This window comes from Schistocerca cancellata, chromosome 2 (genome assembly GCF_023864275.1).
Source record: "Schistocerca cancellata isolate TAMUIC-IGC-003103 chromosome 2, iqSchCanc2.1, whole genome shotgun sequence".
Lineage (NCBI taxonomy): Eukaryota > Metazoa > Arthropoda > Insecta > Orthoptera > Acrididae > Schistocerca > Schistocerca cancellata.
This window is the reverse complement of record NC_064627.1, coordinates 837,144,297-837,162,856: the sequence shown is the minus strand read 5'-3', so window position 1 is coordinate 837,162,856 and position 18,560 is coordinate 837,144,297. Positions and strand designations below refer to the sequence as shown.

At 42.9% G+C, this 18,560-nt stretch overlaps 1 protein-coding gene across 1 annotated transcript in view; it reads right to left on the bottom strand.

The window, feature by feature from the left end:
* LOC126162751 (ATP-binding cassette sub-family C member 4-like) overlaps positions 1-18,560 on the bottom strand; it is a 386,365-nt gene that overhangs the window by 166,339 nt on the left and 201,466 nt on the right. Inside the window, exons 7-9 of the mRNA XM_049919433.1 lie at positions 17,377-17,515; positions 8,340-8,450; positions 154-336 (exon numbers count right to left, since the gene is read on the bottom strand). Of these exons, the coding sequence (XP_049775390.1) occupies positions 154-336; positions 8,340-8,450; positions 17,377-17,515 (433 nt within the window). The remainder of the gene's footprint in view (positions 1-153; positions 337-8,339; positions 8,451-17,376; positions 17,516-18,560) is intronic.

Genomic DNA, 18,560 nt, shown 5'->3' with positions numbered 1-18,560 from the left:
TCTGGCTGATGTCACTACCGTAACTCCAGAGGGATTATCCAGTGAACGAGAGGCTGGTGACATAGCTGTCTAGACCGTTGACCCCGAACCAACCAACCGAGTAATGAAGCCAGCAGTGTCAGTGGCTGCGCCAGTGAGAGGGACGTACTGTACCTTGCCGCTGCCGACGGGCCCCACGACGGCGCACAGCTGGCCCGGCTGCGCGCGTATCGACACTCCCTGGAGCGCGTTGTAGCTGCCGTCCCAGGAGGCGGTGGCGCTGTGTAGCGTCGCCTCGCCGCGAGCCGTCTTCTCGTCCTGGCCCACCTCGCGGACCTCTGGCTTCAGCAGGAACTCCTGCGTTCAGACAACACACCCAGTCACACTCTGACAACTCACCGCTTTATAAACAAAGCGCACACCAGACAACGTATTTTCATTGCTGTGGTTGGTTTCGGCCGTGTTACCTCGTCTTCAAGGAAAGGAAGATTAAGGATGTCAAATTAAACACCTTTCAGCCGTCTAGTTTCCAAACTTATTTTATTTGGCTACCAGTTTCAGCGTTTTACTACGCCATCTTCAGGCCCCTGACCGACGTGTACGAAGATTCTACCTCGATTCCGATCAAAACAGGGGCCAGCAATACTGGTATTAGTAGATCTTTGCTATAGCGATCACATCAAAAAAAATGGTCCAAATGGCTCTGAGCACTATGGGACTTAACTTCTGAGGTCATCAGTCCCCTAGACCTTAGAACTACTTAAACCTAACTAACCTAAGGACATCACACACATCCATGCCCGAGGCAGGATTCGAACCTGCGACCCAGTATTAGGTCACTCTGAGTGTAGCTGCATTTCCCGCTACTAGCTCACCAATTGAGCATGTCAGTTCTAGGGCCAATTGTGAGAGATGCGCTGTAATTTGAATTTATCCGTATCCATACACATTGCTGCTGTCAGCTGTAAGCAATCGGCGTTCTGTTATCCTTGGTTCCATAGTGGAAAGGTCATCCACCGACAGCGCTTACGTACAGTGTGAGATCTGGTCGGAAATGCCTGAATAGTTCAGTCACTGACAACATTGCCGTAGCGATCGCGCGGTTCCAGACTGAAGCGCCTAGAACCGCTCGGCCAGCGATCACATCAACCATCATCTGTCGACTGGTTTGATGTTATCGTTATAGCAGAAACCTACTACTACCAGTATTGCTGGCACCTGTATTGATCGGAACCGAGGTAGAATCTTCTTACATGCCGGTCAGGGGTTTGAATATGGCGTAGTAAAACGCTGAAACTGGTAGCTAAATAAAATAAGTTTGGAAACTATATGACTGAAAGATGTTTAATTTGACATCCTGTATCGAACAGCCGAGACCCGCAACCATCTCTAAAAAGATAGACATACAGAGAAAGAAGACTAAGGTTTCACACCCCGTCAATATCGACGTTATTACAGCCGGAGGGTCATTCCAGGCCTAAAATATGGGGAGTACGGCAGCTGTCACCGGCATCAGCTGATACGTGTCGTTTTTATTTACATCGCCCCCCTTTGTTAATGGTGACCGACTTAACACTGTGATATCACGGAGCCACACTTAAGTCCGCAATGTGAATCGAAACTGCAGACATTATCTAGGGCTCTGCAACAAGCAGTGGGTGGCACTCTTGAAGACCACGTCCCCTCTCTCAGCATAACAGCGCCCCCACACTGAGGTCAGTATAGTCTCAAGAACGCAAGTGCCCAATCCTATTCGTGACCTCTGCTACAGCAGTCAACATCATCATTTAGGACAGGACAGTTATTAAAGTTTCTGAGGAAATGTACTTTCATAAACGTCGCATTTCGTATTTGATAGTCAATTACAGTTTTAAATTATCAATCAATCTTGTGGCAAGGAAGTGAGCCAAACGTAAGTAAATCTTTTATTCATTTACGTAACAAAATGAACTAGTATTTCACGTGTTCTTGTTAATGAACCATTCCCAGGGTAATCAAAGAAACAAGAGTTATGGCCGGACGAAAGTAGTTTCGTCTGGTCACAACAACACTTAAAGAGTGCGATGAATTGTCTATTACCCATATCACATCCGCACACCTGTAATCTTGGTACTCAGGAAACATCTCATGCATCGACATTGAAAACAATAACGCGAGACTCACTTTTCCGATTTTTTCCAGATTGCGGCTAATTGTTATCCTTGACTGTTCACCTGCTGATACCGTGGGAATGTAAATGAAGCTTGTAGTTGCGCGAGATTATTAGAGGCATTCGTTTACTGTAATCGCCGGTTCAGTGCATTAAAAGGACGGTTATATAAGATGTGTTATGCGTGCACATTATGTGTTTATTATTATACTAGAATATTCTTTTCCTTTTCATGTAACGTGCGACAGTGGGAGAACGTGCGAAGACTTCGAAGATGGACCGCACTGCCATATACATGGTCGTCGAAGGGCAACTCTCGACGAAGTTTCTTTGATGCGTTGTCCCCGTTTGCTCTGTATTGGCTAAGTTTGTATCTGAATACTATTTATGATAGCTACACATTTTTCTGACATTATGGAGATACAAGAAAGGTTGCGTCTGTTTCATTTGTATTGGAATAAATGTCTAATATTAAACGGAAGTATGTGATTCTTATTCGCGTCACTATCTGTACAAGGTTAGGGGGCCCCTAATTCCGTCCGTGCTCCTAGTTACATCCAGCTAGGAATCTCTGGTTTCCACAGTTGGCGATTAATGTTTATCAGGTTGCACATGTATGGCTTGACCTCGTTCTATTGCCTTGTTGAGAGAGTCTGTTGTGCGCAGCAATTTAGCGTCCGTGTACGAGGGAATTTATTTTTTACACTGAGGTGAGTTTGTGTAACAGTCTGGTTAACACCCTGCTATTCCTAGTGTGAACACTGATTTATGTTCGAATATTGGGCTCTATTGCAGCTGTGTGTTGTAGTTTTTGACGTATAACTGCTATAGTCAGTAATATAGCGTACGTTACAGCAGTGGCTACTGTAATTAATCTGGGGAGGTTCATAATTTCGTCCCCCTCCCTCCTACTTACGTCCTGAGGAAGAAATTTGGAAATGCTATTAAAGTTTAAGTTTATTTGCTATTTCTAAAGATTATTTCACTTTTTCTACACTGAAAAACGCAAGGGAAGGGAAAGGGATTCGTTGCGCAACAAGCTTCATTTGGTATCATGAAACATGCTCTTCATCTACACAGACATGCAAATTCATGTGTGACACATTCTTAGAGTTTTTACAGTAACTTGAAAACATTGTTCATTCGTAGCCTTCAAGTGATTTTTAATAGCGTAAGTGTTTGTCAGTGATAGAATGAAAAAATACATTAAAATTAACTATACTTTCGAGAATTTTTATGGGGGATGAAATAACGAACACATTTTTGCATTTCTGTTTATGATTGTTAAGGTTTATGTCACACACTGACTACAGTATCTTATAACAGTATAACTTATAACTGCAGCTTACCTACAGGTGGAGAATAAATTCAGGAATACATATACTAATTTTTAGCCTTTTCCACAACTTTCCGAGTCTTAAACACGTCTTAATCTACTACAGTAACGAAATTTGGGCGCCATACCATATGCCTGAAAATAGTAATTTGATTTGTTAGTATGGCAAGAATTATGTTTTAATTTGATATTGAGAAAATAAAGTGAAGGTCTGTAGCCTATTTACGCTGAAGTGAAGATGGGCTGTTTTTGGGCTACGCTAGAGGACTGACGTCAAAGGAACGACAACTGGTGAAATGTCTGGCAACAGTCAAACACTATCAAAAACAAATCCCCGATTTCATGCGCTACTTTCGAGTGAGAAACGCTCTCTTTCGAGTTGAAAAGATCGTCTTCTTAAACCCATTTCCATCAACAAAAGCCTTGACCCAAGAACTGCTTTCCGAAACGGAGAGATATGTAACAAGAGAGAAACATGTGTTATGGGAGCACGCGCTTTTGCATTTAATTGCCGCGCGGTATTGTTTCTTGATCGACGATATATAATTAACTATCCAGTAGCTATAAAAGCCGTGGCTATGAAAGCTGTCACTGGTCTGCTAAATCAAGAAGATTTTATCCACAGAAAAAACTACTTATGGTCGAGAGTACATATGCTAGTAGACCGCTCGACTAAGTCGACTAGGAGCGAAGTAAACAATAGAAAAACAGTGTAGGGGACAGTGTCGTACGCTGAAAGAGTGTTGTACATTGAACATAAAGTACCTGGGAAGCAAGACGTTTCCTGGAAGTTGTTACAGTCTAGTCACCGATTTTAGTATCACATGAAGGCATAAGTACTAGAGACCACCTTAAGCACATTCTGGCATTTTCTACTGTGATTATTGTTGAAAGACACAATGTTGTGTGTTGTGCAGCATCTATAAATCTTTGGAGTTCTACACATTTAACTTTGTACACTACGTTAAAGCTATTTGGATTGACACTTTCTCATTTACAGAATTGTATGGCAAGCAAAATTCTACATGTTTTTAAAACTAGTAATGTAACATGTGTGTGGTTAAGCTATTCTTCATCAATCGCGCACCATTTTCTGCTCTTAAACTGAAGAAAGTCTTATAATGGAACATGTGATATTTGCAAATGAACTTATTTCCTTTACTCTCTTAACAATTTTATCTGTCTTAAAAGTGAAAATTTGTGATAGTTTCCAATAACTTCTATGTCAAAATGTATTTTACTTGTAATTGGTTTTCGATTATACTTCTACTTAATTTGATGTTATTTACTGATTGTTGGTGCATGGTAGAGTAATAATGTAGAAGATAGTTTATTAAATACAATACTGAAAAGATCTTCTCGATTGAAATGCTGTTTAAAAATCAGTAGAATATTTGTTCCCAGGTGCAAGACTATGTCGTATCTTGGAACATTTTTTCAGATTTGTATAAATCTTATTTTTCCACACAGTAATTTTTGTAGTTTAATAAAGAGGTTGCAGCACACAAAAAGTGAATGCCATCATTTAATAAGAGAAGAATTACAGTTTATGAAATAATTTCTATTGCATCAGTCACTTTTAGCAATGCTTAAGTAGCACAATCCGTTTCGTCAGCATGCTGTCATCATCGGCGCATTCCAAGAACACGAAAATTCATTACATTACAATCTGAATTGCGATGAGGTTCATTTGCTGTCTGTACCACTGAAGTTATGTATCCAAGTACAATCCTGTATAGAAAGATACGTATATTTTAGTGTGTGTATTAAGTTATTTGCATGTTTAGATCATTGCATTAGTGCACCCACTTACATTTTTGTTGGAAATTTAGTTATCTAGCACACAGAGCACAGTGACAAACACATCACATCTTAATACTTTCATATACAGATGTTTACATAGTTCGAAAGAGTCTTAACTGCTAAGAAGAACTAGTTTCAATTGCTAAGACAGCAATATACAGTAAAGAAAAAAAATTTTATGTAGATGCATTTATGTCGTGGCTCAGATTAGATTATATGGTTACTTGGTAGAGACAATACTTTTTATTCTTAAATGATAATATTTTCAATCACATAAGCATTCAACTTTGGAGAACTTTTTTAAGAAATTAATAGTGTTTCATCCTTACAGTTATGTTACGGTCTTAGCGATTGAAACTAGCTTTTCTTAGCAGTTAAGACTCTCTGGAATTATGTAAACGCCTGTATATGGAAGTGTTAAGCTGTGATGTTTTGGTCACTGTGCTCTGTGTACTAGACAACTAAATTTCCAACAGAAATGTTAATGACTGTACTAATGAAATGATCTAAACATGCAAATCACTTAACTTACACACTAAAATATGTGTACCTTTCTGTAAAGGATTGTATTCGGAGACGTAACGTCACTGGCACACACACCGAATGAACCAGATAAATGTAATCCACATGTAACTGAAGTGCTCCTGAAGTTGGTAGTATGCTACTGAAAAATGTCATACTAGTTAAATATTAGAAAGAAGTACCTCAAGCATAGAATTTATTTCATATATTTACAATACAATCGCAATCCTCAAAACATTTTGCACATGGTGATTCAGCTACCCTTATGTATAGGTTCCATGCAACCCAGAACACTTTAAAAAATCTGGTGTGAGATTTTCATATTCTCTCTCCAGGTACACACAAAAAGTCCTACAGAAAAACTGGATAGGACATATTTGTAAGAAACTTAAGGTGGTTACGTTTTGTACTGGCATACGTTTACGCTTGAGACCACAGTTTTCTAGTTATTCAAGAAAAACGCGCCTGAAGGTCACTTTTATCCATTTTTCTTGAATAACGGCGTCTAGCGAACACATATCCAAGTACAAAATTTAACTGCATTAAATTCTCTACAACAGTTTCTGTTCATATTTCTGTAGGACTAATAGTTTCCTCATAGTGGGTGAGAATTTTCATGTGGTATTTGACAGCGTTGAGGGTTGCATAAAACCCATAGGTAGATGGAGCTACACAACTGGCCATTAACATTGCTACACCACGAAGATGACGTGCTACAGACGCGAAATTTAACCGACAGGAAGAAGATGCTGTGATATGCAAATGATCTTTTCAGAGCATTCACACAAGGTTGGCGCCAGTGGCGACACCTACAACGTGCTGATATGAGGAAAGTTTCCAACCGATTTCTCATACGCAAACAGCGGTTGACCGGCGTTGCCTGGCGAAACGTTGTTGTGATGCCTCGTGCAAGGAGGAGAAATGCGTACCATCACGTTTCCGACTTTGATGAAGGTCGGATTGTAGCCTATCGCGATTGCGGTTTATCGTATCGCGACATTCCTGCTCGCGTTGGTCGAGATCTAATGACTGTTAGCAGAATATGGAATCGGTGGGTTCAGGAGGGCAATACGGAACGCCGTGCTGGATCCCAACGGTCTCGTATCACTAGCAGTCGAGATGACAGACATCTTATCCGCACGGCTGTAACGGATAGTGCAGCCACGTCTCGATCCCTGAGTCAACAGATGGGGACGTTTGCAAGACAACAACCATCTGCACGCACATTTCGACGACGTTTGCAGCAGCATGGACTATCTGCTCGGAGACCATGGCTGCGGTTACTCTTGACGGTGCATCACAGACAGGAGCGCCTGCGAAGGTGTACCCAACGACGAACCTGGGTGCACGAATCGCCAAACGTCATTTTTTCGGATGAATCCAGGTTCTGTTTACAGCATATGATGGTCGCATCCGTGTTTGGCGACATCGCGGTGAACGCACATTGGAAGCGTGTATTCGTCATCGCCATACTGGCGTATCACCCGGCGTGACGGTATGGGGTGCCATTGGTAACATGTCTCGGTCACCTCTTGTTCGCATTGACGGGACTTTGAACAGTGGACGTTGCATTTCAGATGTGTTACGACCCGTGGCTCTACCCTTCATTCGATCCCTGCGAAACCCTAAATTTCAGCAGGATAGTGCACGACCGCATGTTGCAGGTCCTGTACGGGCCTTTCTGGGTTCAGAAAATGTGTGCCTGTTGCCCTGGCCAGCACATTCTCCAGATCTCTCACCAATTGAAAAGGTCTGGTCAATGGTGACCGAGCAACTGGCCCGTCACAGTACGCCAGTCACTACTCTTGATGAACTGTGTTATCGTGTTGAAACTGCTCGGGCAGCTGTACCTGGACACGCCATCCGAGCTCTGTTCGACTCAATGCCCAGGCGTATGAAGGCCGTTATTACGGCCACAGGTGGTTGTTCTGGGTACTGATTTCTCAGGATCTATGCACCCTAATTGCGTGATAATGTAATCACATGTCAGTTGTAGTATAACATATTTGGCCAATGAATACCCGTTTATCATCTGCATTTCTTCTTGGTGTAGCAATTTTAATGGCCAGTAGTGTAGTTAAGTTTTGTACTTGTATACGTTTTTGCTGGAGTCCACAATTTTCGAGTTATTCAAGAAAAACGCGTCTGAAGGCCACTTTTATCCTTTTTTTCTTGAATAATGGTATCTAGCGAACACGTATCCAAGTACAAAAGTTAACTGCATTAAATTCCCTACAAAAGTTCCTGTTCATTTTTCTCTAGGGTTAATAGCTTGCTCATAGTGGGTGAGAGAATATGAAAATATACGTGCGGTATTTGAATGTGATCCGGGTTGCATAAAACCCATAGTTGGAGGCAACTAAATCACCCTGTATAACATGGATATATTACGGGCTCGAGAAAGCCTGAGAAGTGTTCCAAGTTAACATCACTTCCCCTGCTGTTTAAGGCATACTTCTAAATAAATAAATTAAAAAAAAAAAACAAGTTTCTTGACGTTTTGACTTGGTTCTGATTATCGCAGTGTTCGAGAGAGGAAGGCGGACGAACCTGTATCCTGCGGACGGAGACGATGGCCTCGCCCATGTAGCTGACGGCGAGCGGCGCGGCGATGCCCATGGTCATGTTGAGCTGGTACAGCAGCTGAGTGATGACGAACACCTGTCGCACACGAGGGCACAGTGTCAGAAGCGCGCTCAGCACGCCGGCGCCACCACAGCACTGCTGCCGGCCGCCGACAAAACCACAACAGTACTTACAACAGGCGGCGGCAGTCAGGGCGCGGCGTGCTCCCACTGCGAGCCGCCCACAACAAGCCGCCGATACTCTACCTGTACGTCTGCCCAGTCATACAGAGTTCGTAGTACCCAAGAGCACAGTTCCTGCCGCTACGTCATGCAACATGTAATGCAACAGTGTGTATCTCAATTGTAATTCTAATACAGCAAGTATTGCTCATTTGAATAAGTGAAAATCAGTCCACAAGCGACACACACACTATTAAAGCACATCACAGGTACGGTCTGGGTGAGTTGATGATATTACAAGCTAACGGTCACAATCACTTCGATTTTGTCCGACACACCACATGTTTCTGCCCCTGGTTCCCATTTTCAAGTAATATTGGTCTTGAACCTTCCTGGGAGGTCAAAATAGCTACCTAAATCAGATTCTAAGCAACATGTTTGCATTTCGCAGGCAACGATCTACCGAGTAAGCCATTGGACTCTGTCTCACAGGCCAGTTTCGTAACTGGGAAGCGAAATTAAGTTTAGTGTCTTATCGACCCCGACGTCATTTCATGTCGACCACGCGTGTGTTCTATCTCCGCGGTTCAGCGGTTGGTATTGCCGCTAGTGATGCAGTAGTCTCGGGTTCAATTCCCAATGACCACCTCATAATAGATCCAAAATGGAAAAGTCTGTAACGGGGCAAACACAGCTACACGATACCTACTAAGAAGAGGCGTGATAACACAAACATCCACGCTACTGAAGTAGCGTTAAATCAGAAGGCTTTTGCCGTGCTGGGAATGAAACGAAAACTTCTGCTCAACGAAGAGAGGTAACGAAATCGGCTGGAGCCGTGTCGATGGGCAAATAACAGCATTCGTCTTAAGTAAACTAACTTTACTAATGGTAACGTCAGACAGATGGAACATAGATTTGAACTCCGTTCCTCACGAATACCAGTCCAGTCTGCTCCACCATCGTGGACACGTTTAAATTTCAAAGTTTAACCTGCCATACACTCAGAGACGAAAGAACGACGCACTACAAAGGAATGATCCGAGTAGGGCGGAAATCGGTATATGTGATGTACATATACAAACAAATGATTACAATTTCAGAAAAATTGGATATTTTATTCTAGGGGCAGAGCTTCAAAGATTGAGCACGTCAATAATGCGTTGATCCGCCTCTAGCACTTAACGAAATTAGCTATTTGACTTTGCATTGATTGATAAAGTTGTTGCATTTCCTCCTGATGGATATCGTGCCAAATACCGTTCAATTGGCGCGATAGATCGTCAGAATCCCGAGATGGTTTGAGGGCTCTGCCCATAATGCCCAAACGTCCTCAATGGGAAAGCGATCTGTCGATCTCGCTGACAAAGGTAGGGTTTGACAAGTTCGAAAATAAGCATCAGAAATTCTCGCCATGTGCAGGCAGGCATTGTCTTGCTGAAACACAAGTCCAGGATGGCCTGCCACAGAGGGCAATAAAACAGGGTGTAGAACATCGCCGACGTACCGCTGTGCTGTAAAGGTTCCGCGGATGACAAACAAAGCGAATCTGGTATGAAAAGAAAGTAGCCCAGACCATCACTCCTGGTTGTCGGGCCGTATGGCGGACGAGATTCAGGTTGATATCCCACCGCTGTTTGGAGCATCTCCAGATATGTCTTCGCTGGTCATTGGGAATTGAGAAATGTAACAAGGTTTTCGTGTTTAAAGGATACTTCCTCAGTTGGAATTCAATGCCGACAAGTGAAATCTTCGGGGCGAGTGCAGTGTTGCGAAAACAAGTGTGATTTAGTTACTGTCCGCCCCAGTAGCTGCGTGGTCAGCGTGACGGATTGCCGTCCTCCGGGCCCGGGTTCGATTCCCGGCTGGGTCGGAGATTTTCTCCGCTCAGGGACTGGGTGTTGTGTTGTGTTCATCATCTTTTCATCCCCATCCGGCGTGCAGGTCGCCCAATGTGGCGCCGAATGTCATAAGACCTGCGCCCAGGCGGCCGGACCTGCCCCGCGAGGGGCCTCCCGGCCAATGACGCCAAACGCTCATCATTTAGTTACTAGGTATTTGAAAAAGACAGACCGGGCGTGTGAGAAGAACGAAGACCAGAGAGATCAGGCCCCACACATGCTCAACGTTTCCACTGGCAGTGTAACGGATATCGTGCACAGCATACTGGACCACCGGAAAGCGTGTTCTCGCTAGGCACTGCCCGACTCTCAGGCGAGTATGAAGCCGAATGAATGGGATTGTCTCTCCAGTAGGTAACCCGATATCAGTCAGAGGGTGTTCACTTCATGTACCATATTATCACACGGGACAAATGTAACTCCCGTTACGAATAAAATTTCAATTCAATGCCATGAAGTCATTCTCCCCCTTCCACATTCCTACTCCCCATAGTAAGTTTAACACAACAGAATCAGCGAAGAAAGTATTTTGGTATTCGTAGGATGTTCTGCCGGTTGACTTCTTCATCCATTCAGAGGCCGTGAATGCTGGCAGTTAGTGCGCCAAGCTGGTACAGTTGCAGAAAGTGATTCAGCGAACAATTTTTTCCATCTGAGCTCTTGATATTCATACAAGTGGTTCTCTTTTCTCCAAAGGTCTCTTTAATTTTCCTGTAGCCAACATCTATCTTACCCGTGGTGAGATAAGCCCCTACATCCTTACATTTGTCCTCTAGCCATCCCTGCTTAGCCATTTTGCACTTCCTGTCGACCTCATTTTTCAGACGTTTGTATTCCTTTTTGCCTGCTTCACTTACTGCATTTTTATATTTTCTCCTTTCATCAATTAAATTCAATATTTCTTCTGTTGCCCAAGGATTTCTAGTAGCCCTCGTCTTTTTACCCACTTTATCCTCTGCTGCCTTCACTACTTCATCCCTCAAAGCTATCCATTCTTCTTCTACTGTATTTCTTTCCCCCATTCCTGTCGATTGTTCCTTTATGCTCTCCCTGAAACTCTGAACAACCTCTGGTTTAGTCAGTTTATCCAGGTCCCATCTCCTTAAATTCCCACCTTTTTGCAGTTTCTTCAGTTTTAATCTACAGTTCATAACCAATAGATTGTGGTCAGAGTCCACATCTGCCCCTGGAAATGTCTTACAATTTAAAACCTGGTTCCTAAATCTCTGTCTTACCATTATATAATCTATCTGAAACCTGTCGGTATCTCCAGGCTTCTTCCATGTATGCAACCTTCTTTTATGATTCTTGAACCAAGCGTTAGCTATGATTAAGTTATGCTCTGTGCAAAATTCTACCAAGCGGCTTCATCTTTCATTTCTTTCCCCCAGTCCATATTCACCTACTACGTTTCCTTCTCTCCTTTTTGCTACTACCGAATTCCAGTCACCCATGACTATTAAATTTTTGTCTCCCTTCACTATCTGAATAATTTCTTTTATTTCATCATACATTTCTTTGGCATCTGCAGAGCTAGTTGGCATATAAACTTGTACTACTGTAGTAGGCGTGGGCTTCGTGTCTATCTTGGCCGCAATAATGCGTTCACTATGCTGTTTGTAGTAGCTTACCTGCACTTCTATTTTTTTATTCATTATTAAACCTACTCCTGCATTACCCCTATTTGATTTTGTATTTATAACCCTGTATTCGCCTGACCAAAAGTCTTGTTCCTCCTGCCACCGAACTTCACTAATTCCCACTATATCTAACTTTAACCTATCCATTTCCCTTTTTAAATTTTCTAACCTACCTGCCCGATTAAGGGATTTGACATTCCACGCTCCGATCCGTACAACGCCAGTTTTCTTTCTCCTGATAACGACATCCTTTTGAGTAGTACCCGCCCGGAGATCCGAATGAGGGACTATTTTACCTCCGGAATATTTTATCCAAGAGCACGTCATCGTCATTTAACCATACAGTAAAGCTCCATGCCCTCGGGAAAAATTACGGCTGTAGTTTCCCCTTGCTTTCAGCCGTTCGCAGTACCAGCACAGCAAGGCTGTTTTCGTTAGTGTTACAAGGCCAGATCAGTCAATCTTTCAGACTGTTGCCCCTGCAACTACTGAAAAGGCTGCTGCCCCTCTTCAGGAACCACACGTTTGTCTGGCCTCTCAACAAATATCCCTCCGTTGTGGTTGCACCTAGGGTACGCATATCTGTATAGCTGAAGCACGCAAGCCTCCCCACAAACGGGCGGCGAGGTCCATGGTTCATGAGGGAGGGGGGGGGGGGGCGGATTCAGAGAATACGACCCGAAATTGTTTTCTAAATATGTTGTGCTGCACGACAACGTCCGATCGTATACAGCCTTATTTGGTTCAACGTTTCCCGTGAACAGTATTGCAATACCCTCCAGACAGCAAGGGATTTTCGTCTCCTAGGACCGATCGTCATTTCAGAATAAATAGTGACTTTAGAAGCTGTTATTGACTGGCTTCTAGACCTAGATCCAGATTTCTTTTATGCCAGAACCGACAGATATGTGTACCGATGGAACGAACTGCTTAGATGAAATTAGTGTGTATCAGTTCCTTAATAACTCTGTGAATCCTTTAGAGTTCTAACCAGCATCATACGAACAGCACTAATGTCTCGAATGCATCAGCGTTGCCCATAAAGAATTTTGATTTGATTCAATTCAGTGTAAAATCTGCTGTGGAGTGAAAGTCCCGTTTTGGAACCAAGCCTAAAGTTGCATCTGTCTCCTCTTTGTGCCAGAGATGCTCAATCAACAGTACTAAGCTTAGGGCCATTGTTTATTTTGGAAGAGGCGTTCTGATAGATTTAAGCTCATAGATGGTTCATGCGGCATGTTAAAATGGCTCACGTCGTAGTTCGTTTCCGGCAAAAGACAAACACGAGACTATAGTCTCCGACCGATATGAAATTTCTATTTCTCTGTAAGTTTCAAGACAATAATATCGATAAAACACCTGATAATGGGAATTAGTGGCTGACATTCAGCTTAAATCTCTTCGAAAGTTCATTCTAATACTCGCTGTATTGAAAGGTAACCGTCTGTTAGTGAAAGTACATGTTAGTGCACACATGCATAATTTTGTGTGTTATTAATAGGAATTAATTACATTCATACAGCGCAGTTACAACGAATTAACGAACTAAAACCACTCACAATGAAAAAAAACACATTAAAATGTACTAGTGAAAAAACTACGTTAAATTAATTAGGAATAATGATTTTTTTACTTCACTAAAAACATTATGAACCCACAGATTTTCAAACTCCACTCAAAATACTTATCTGATTGCCTCTCATATCAAAGACGGTTATTTTACCATCGTGAAGTTTATTGCTACGCTTTAATTCATACTGTAAACATTTGTGCAATGGAAGAACCTTTCTAACAGTTACCCTTCGTTTACTGATTAAGTATATTCTATGGTGAAAATAAATTTCAAGACAACTTGGGAAAATTTCCCTTAACTCATTGGGAAGACACAAAACAGGTCAAAGGTAATATACTACGTGCAACCAGGAAGGACTAGGGCACTCCGTGTTCCATTCTTTGGGCAAGATGGGATAGAGAATAGGGTTTCATCTGTGAAGTAACGTCTTATCGGCAGACAGACAGGACACACCGTGACGAGTAGGTGGTCTTCTATCCGCGATAAGCTATTCCTCAAGCCTCCAGTGGCGTACGTTCTCGGAAGCGACAAGCGGCGTATCGTCAAACGAGCCTTAGAGGGTATGGATAAGCTGTTTGAGGATACGGGACGAGTGATGCAGAGGAAATCAGAGTCCTAACAGGAACTTCAAAACATTTCATAAAAAGATGAGGAAGGCTTCAATGGCGGCTATCGGTACACCCAGTACAATGTTTCAACGTGTGGCAGTGATTCTATCTTTTCTCTCTCTATTTTCTTTATACTTCGTTTGTAATGTGAGCGACCGTGAGGAACACATTACTCACGTGCAGACGGCTGTTGGTACGACTGCGGCGGTGAGGGTGTCGTGAGGTCCTTGCTGGCCACTCAGCAGACACTGTGACTCACACTTCTATAAACAGCACAAAATAAACCACATGTGCGCTTCAACTGTTCACAACTCTGACACTTCGACGTTCGATGTCACAACACATCTACAACTCTCAAGTACAACGACTTGTTAACCATAAAAGACAAACAAGGCGCTTCACATCTTTTCTGAGCTCATCTTCACAGAAACTCTTCCAAATAATTTTTTCCAACTATGTAATAAGTCGCATCTTCTAGCAAGAAAATCCACTTCTTCTTTTCTGTAGCACTTTACAAAGATATTACTTCAACTACTCATTTTTATGACGTGCAGATAACTTTTCCATGACATTTTTCTACAAATAGTCGCCACATAGCCTTACTAAATTTGAGATACACGTGACAAGCACCGTCTCACTTGCATCTTGTCAAGTAACCGTGAATCTGAAAAGCACAAATACATTGTTTGACTTAAAATTTATAGAAATTCAAGTGAAATCAATGTAAATTAATCAGCACTTCCAATTATAGATAATTTTGTCTTTTCAGAGCTGTGTTACGAAATTGTTATAGCATGTCTGTGTTACAAAGGAAAGAAACATTTTTCTCATGCTAAGTTTCAACAGCAGATTTTCACCAGCAAATATATGCTCTCACGCTACACGTTGAAAATAAGTAATGATTTCAGCTGTATGCAAATAAGGCAGCACTCCAAATCACTCCACCTATTACGTTGAAACAATCTTGAAGTCGCTTGATGCTACTGACACTAATCCACTCACATATTTTTTTTTTATTTCCAGGAATTACATAGCTGCAAACATTGGTAACAGTCGGTGGGCAAAAATCGTATTTAATAACACTTGTCACAGGTATGAAATAGGAAGAAATTAGGACATTCACAGCTTATATAGTTTTCGCGTGCATCGGATAGGAAAACAGTGAATGCAGTACTTGTAAAGCAGATTTTTAATGAATTGTCAAACCATCATTATAATACCTGGAGACAACAAGGAAATATTGTTCGAAAGATAAGACACCAATAAAAGAAATAAACCTAGATTCCAGCCGTTTTGAGGTAAAGTTGACTCTACACTACGAACGATAGGAAGGTATGTGACTATGGTCCGTGTAGTTTCTAAATGTTATGGGTAATTGGAAAGTTTGGATTCCAGCTTGTATAGTATACTAAATAGATATACTATACTAAATAAAGGCAATAAAGCCTTTACGTACAAGATACCCCAAAAATTTAGGGTCAGAGTTGTATTAAGACAGTAGACAATCCTAAACTGAGTATTTCGAGATAAGGAACCAACAGTCGGAAATTGACATTTCATACGGTACTCCCCGAGATCTTCAATTAGTAATGTGTGTGAGCCACGTATTTGAAACCTACATCTCGACATCAAAGTTACTGACGCTACATTGGAAAAAAAACGATATACAGACGTCAGTAACGGGTCCGCAGTGGATTTTTTTTCTATGCGGTTCGTGTATGACATCTCAGATCTGCTTGTCTAGCTTAACGCGCAGCTTGGTAGCGTACAGCACAGGCAGATGGCCCACACACGCATCGAATCTGAACCGTGAATTAACAGCCTTAGTCTGTTACACTAACCACCCTGACTGTGAATTTTAGGCGGTTTTCCACGCTCTTTTAAGCAAATACCGGGCTGTGCCCTAGTTTTCCCCTCCCTCCGCCCCCCTCTTCCTCAGGAAAAACGATACGATAACACAAACAAGAAGAGAAAATTGTTGATATCGAGTATAGATCTAAGTGTCAGGAAGTCGTTTCTGAAAGTATTTGTATGGAGTGTGGCCATGTATGGAAGTGAAACATGGATGATAAACAGTTTGGACAAGAAGAGAATAGAAGCTTTCGAAATGTGGTGCTACAGAAGAATGCAGAAGATTAGATGGGTAGATCACATAACTAATGAGGAGGTATTGAATAGAATTGGGGAGAAGAGGAGTTTGTGGCACAACTTGACTAGAAGAAGGGACCGGTTGGTAGGACATGTTCTGAGGCATCAAGGGATCACAAATTTAGCATTGGAGGGCAGCGTGGAGGGTAAAAATCCTAGAGGGAGACCAAGAGATGAATACACTCATTCAGAAGGATATAGGTTGCAGTAAGTACCGGGAGATGAAGAAGTTTGCACAGGATAGAGTAACATGGATAGCTGCATCAAACCAGTCTCAGGACTGAAGACCACAACAACAACAACACAAACGTCGAAGCATACGTGAGTCACAGAGAGATAGGTACTGTCCTCCTTTAGGTAAACTGACTGACGACAGGAAAGACATCCGGCCACGAAGTTGAAATAAAAATAAATTTCCAAAACATCATGAAAACAGCGGTTCCCGCGCGATGGGATAAAGCTTAAGAAAGAGAGCTTGTATGAAAACTCAATAGGAACTGAAGAGAAAAGTGTTTTTGAAGTCCTAGCTTCCTGTTTCATTACAAAGAGACAAAGGGATATTAGAGAGTGTACTGCAAAAATTATGCGCTGTTGAAATGCATGCACTGAGACTGGCTGTCGTAAATTTTAACAGCTTCTATGCGCTTAAATTGTGATTACAAATAGGAAGTTGTTTATGTAACTAAATCTCTCAGCATTAATTTCTGACCATAGTTCCTTATCTCAATTACCCATCTACCATCTGTTTTAATTTTGGGTTCCTTGCGTCAGACAATAAATTCAGCATCACTACACAACGTGTGAAGGGTCGTTAGTAGATTTGTGCTCCCCGTACTTCTACACGGGCCTTACATGACGGCGCAGTCCTGAATGGCGCTCTTTCGTCCGAAATACTCACCCCGTTTCGAAGGCAGTGCGCGTCGTTTCCTACGCTGGTCCTAACAGAAAAGTTCGTCGGTACGTGAGTTACCTTATCGGCGGTGATCTCGAAGTTGAGCAGCCAGCAGGTGAGCAGCGTGACGAACAGCGCCGTGCGGTCCACGAAGAACTCGAGGGCGAGCACGAAGCTGCGCAGGTACGCCGTCTTCGTCACCTTGGACACCTCGGCCCTGCCACACAACACAGACACGTCACAACATCGCCGGAGTTCGCTGCTACGACGCGGTAGTGTCGCTTTTCGCGAAGCATCACCGGAGCGAGAACAAAAGCCCGACGTTCCATCAGATTACTGTTCGAGAGGAAACTCAGGGCCAGTATAGGCTTTGTGTGTGCCGTGAGAGTTTTGGCTTCTTTGACGGCGAAGCCACAAGCAGCCAGAGTTACGGTTCCGGCAGCAGCAGTTACCGACAACTACGTAGAGCAGTCGGCGCAGGGGCGATTCGATTGAAGCACTTGCCTCGAGATGAGGGCCGGCACATTTCCAGAACAGACCGGTTCGCTACCGCAGAGCTGCTCTGTGTACACCGTCTACACGCAAAAATGCAAACTGTTAGTCTTCGTGCCAGTGCTCCTTAACTGGAGCACCATTCCCTTCAACGCTGTGTAAGAGGATAAGGATATGCCTCTACAGTACGTAAACAAAAATACACTACTGGCCATTAAAATTGCTACACCAAGAAGAAATGCAGATGATAAATGGGTATTCATTGGACAAATATATTATACCACAACTGACATGTGATTACATTTTCACACAATTTGAGTGCATGGATCCTGAGAAATCAGTACCCAGAACAACCACCTGTGGCCGTAATAACGGCCTTGATGCGCCTGGGCAATGAGCCAAACAGAGCTTGGATAGTGTGTACAGGTACAGCTGCACATGCAGCTTCAACACGATACCACAGTTCATCAAGAGTAGTGACTGGCATATTGTGACGAGCCAGTTCTCCGCCACCATTGGCCAGACGTTTTCAATTGGTAAGAGATCTGGAGATTGTGCTGGCCAGGGCAGCAGTCGAACATTTTCTGTATCCAGAAAGGCCCGTACAGGACCTGCAACATGCGGTCGTGCATTATCCTGCTGAAATTTAGGGTTTCGCAGGGATCGAATGAAGGGTAGAGCCACCGGTCGTAACACATCTGAAATGTAACGCCCACTGTTCAAAGTGCCGTCAATGCGAACAAGAGGTGACCGAGACGTGTAACCAATGG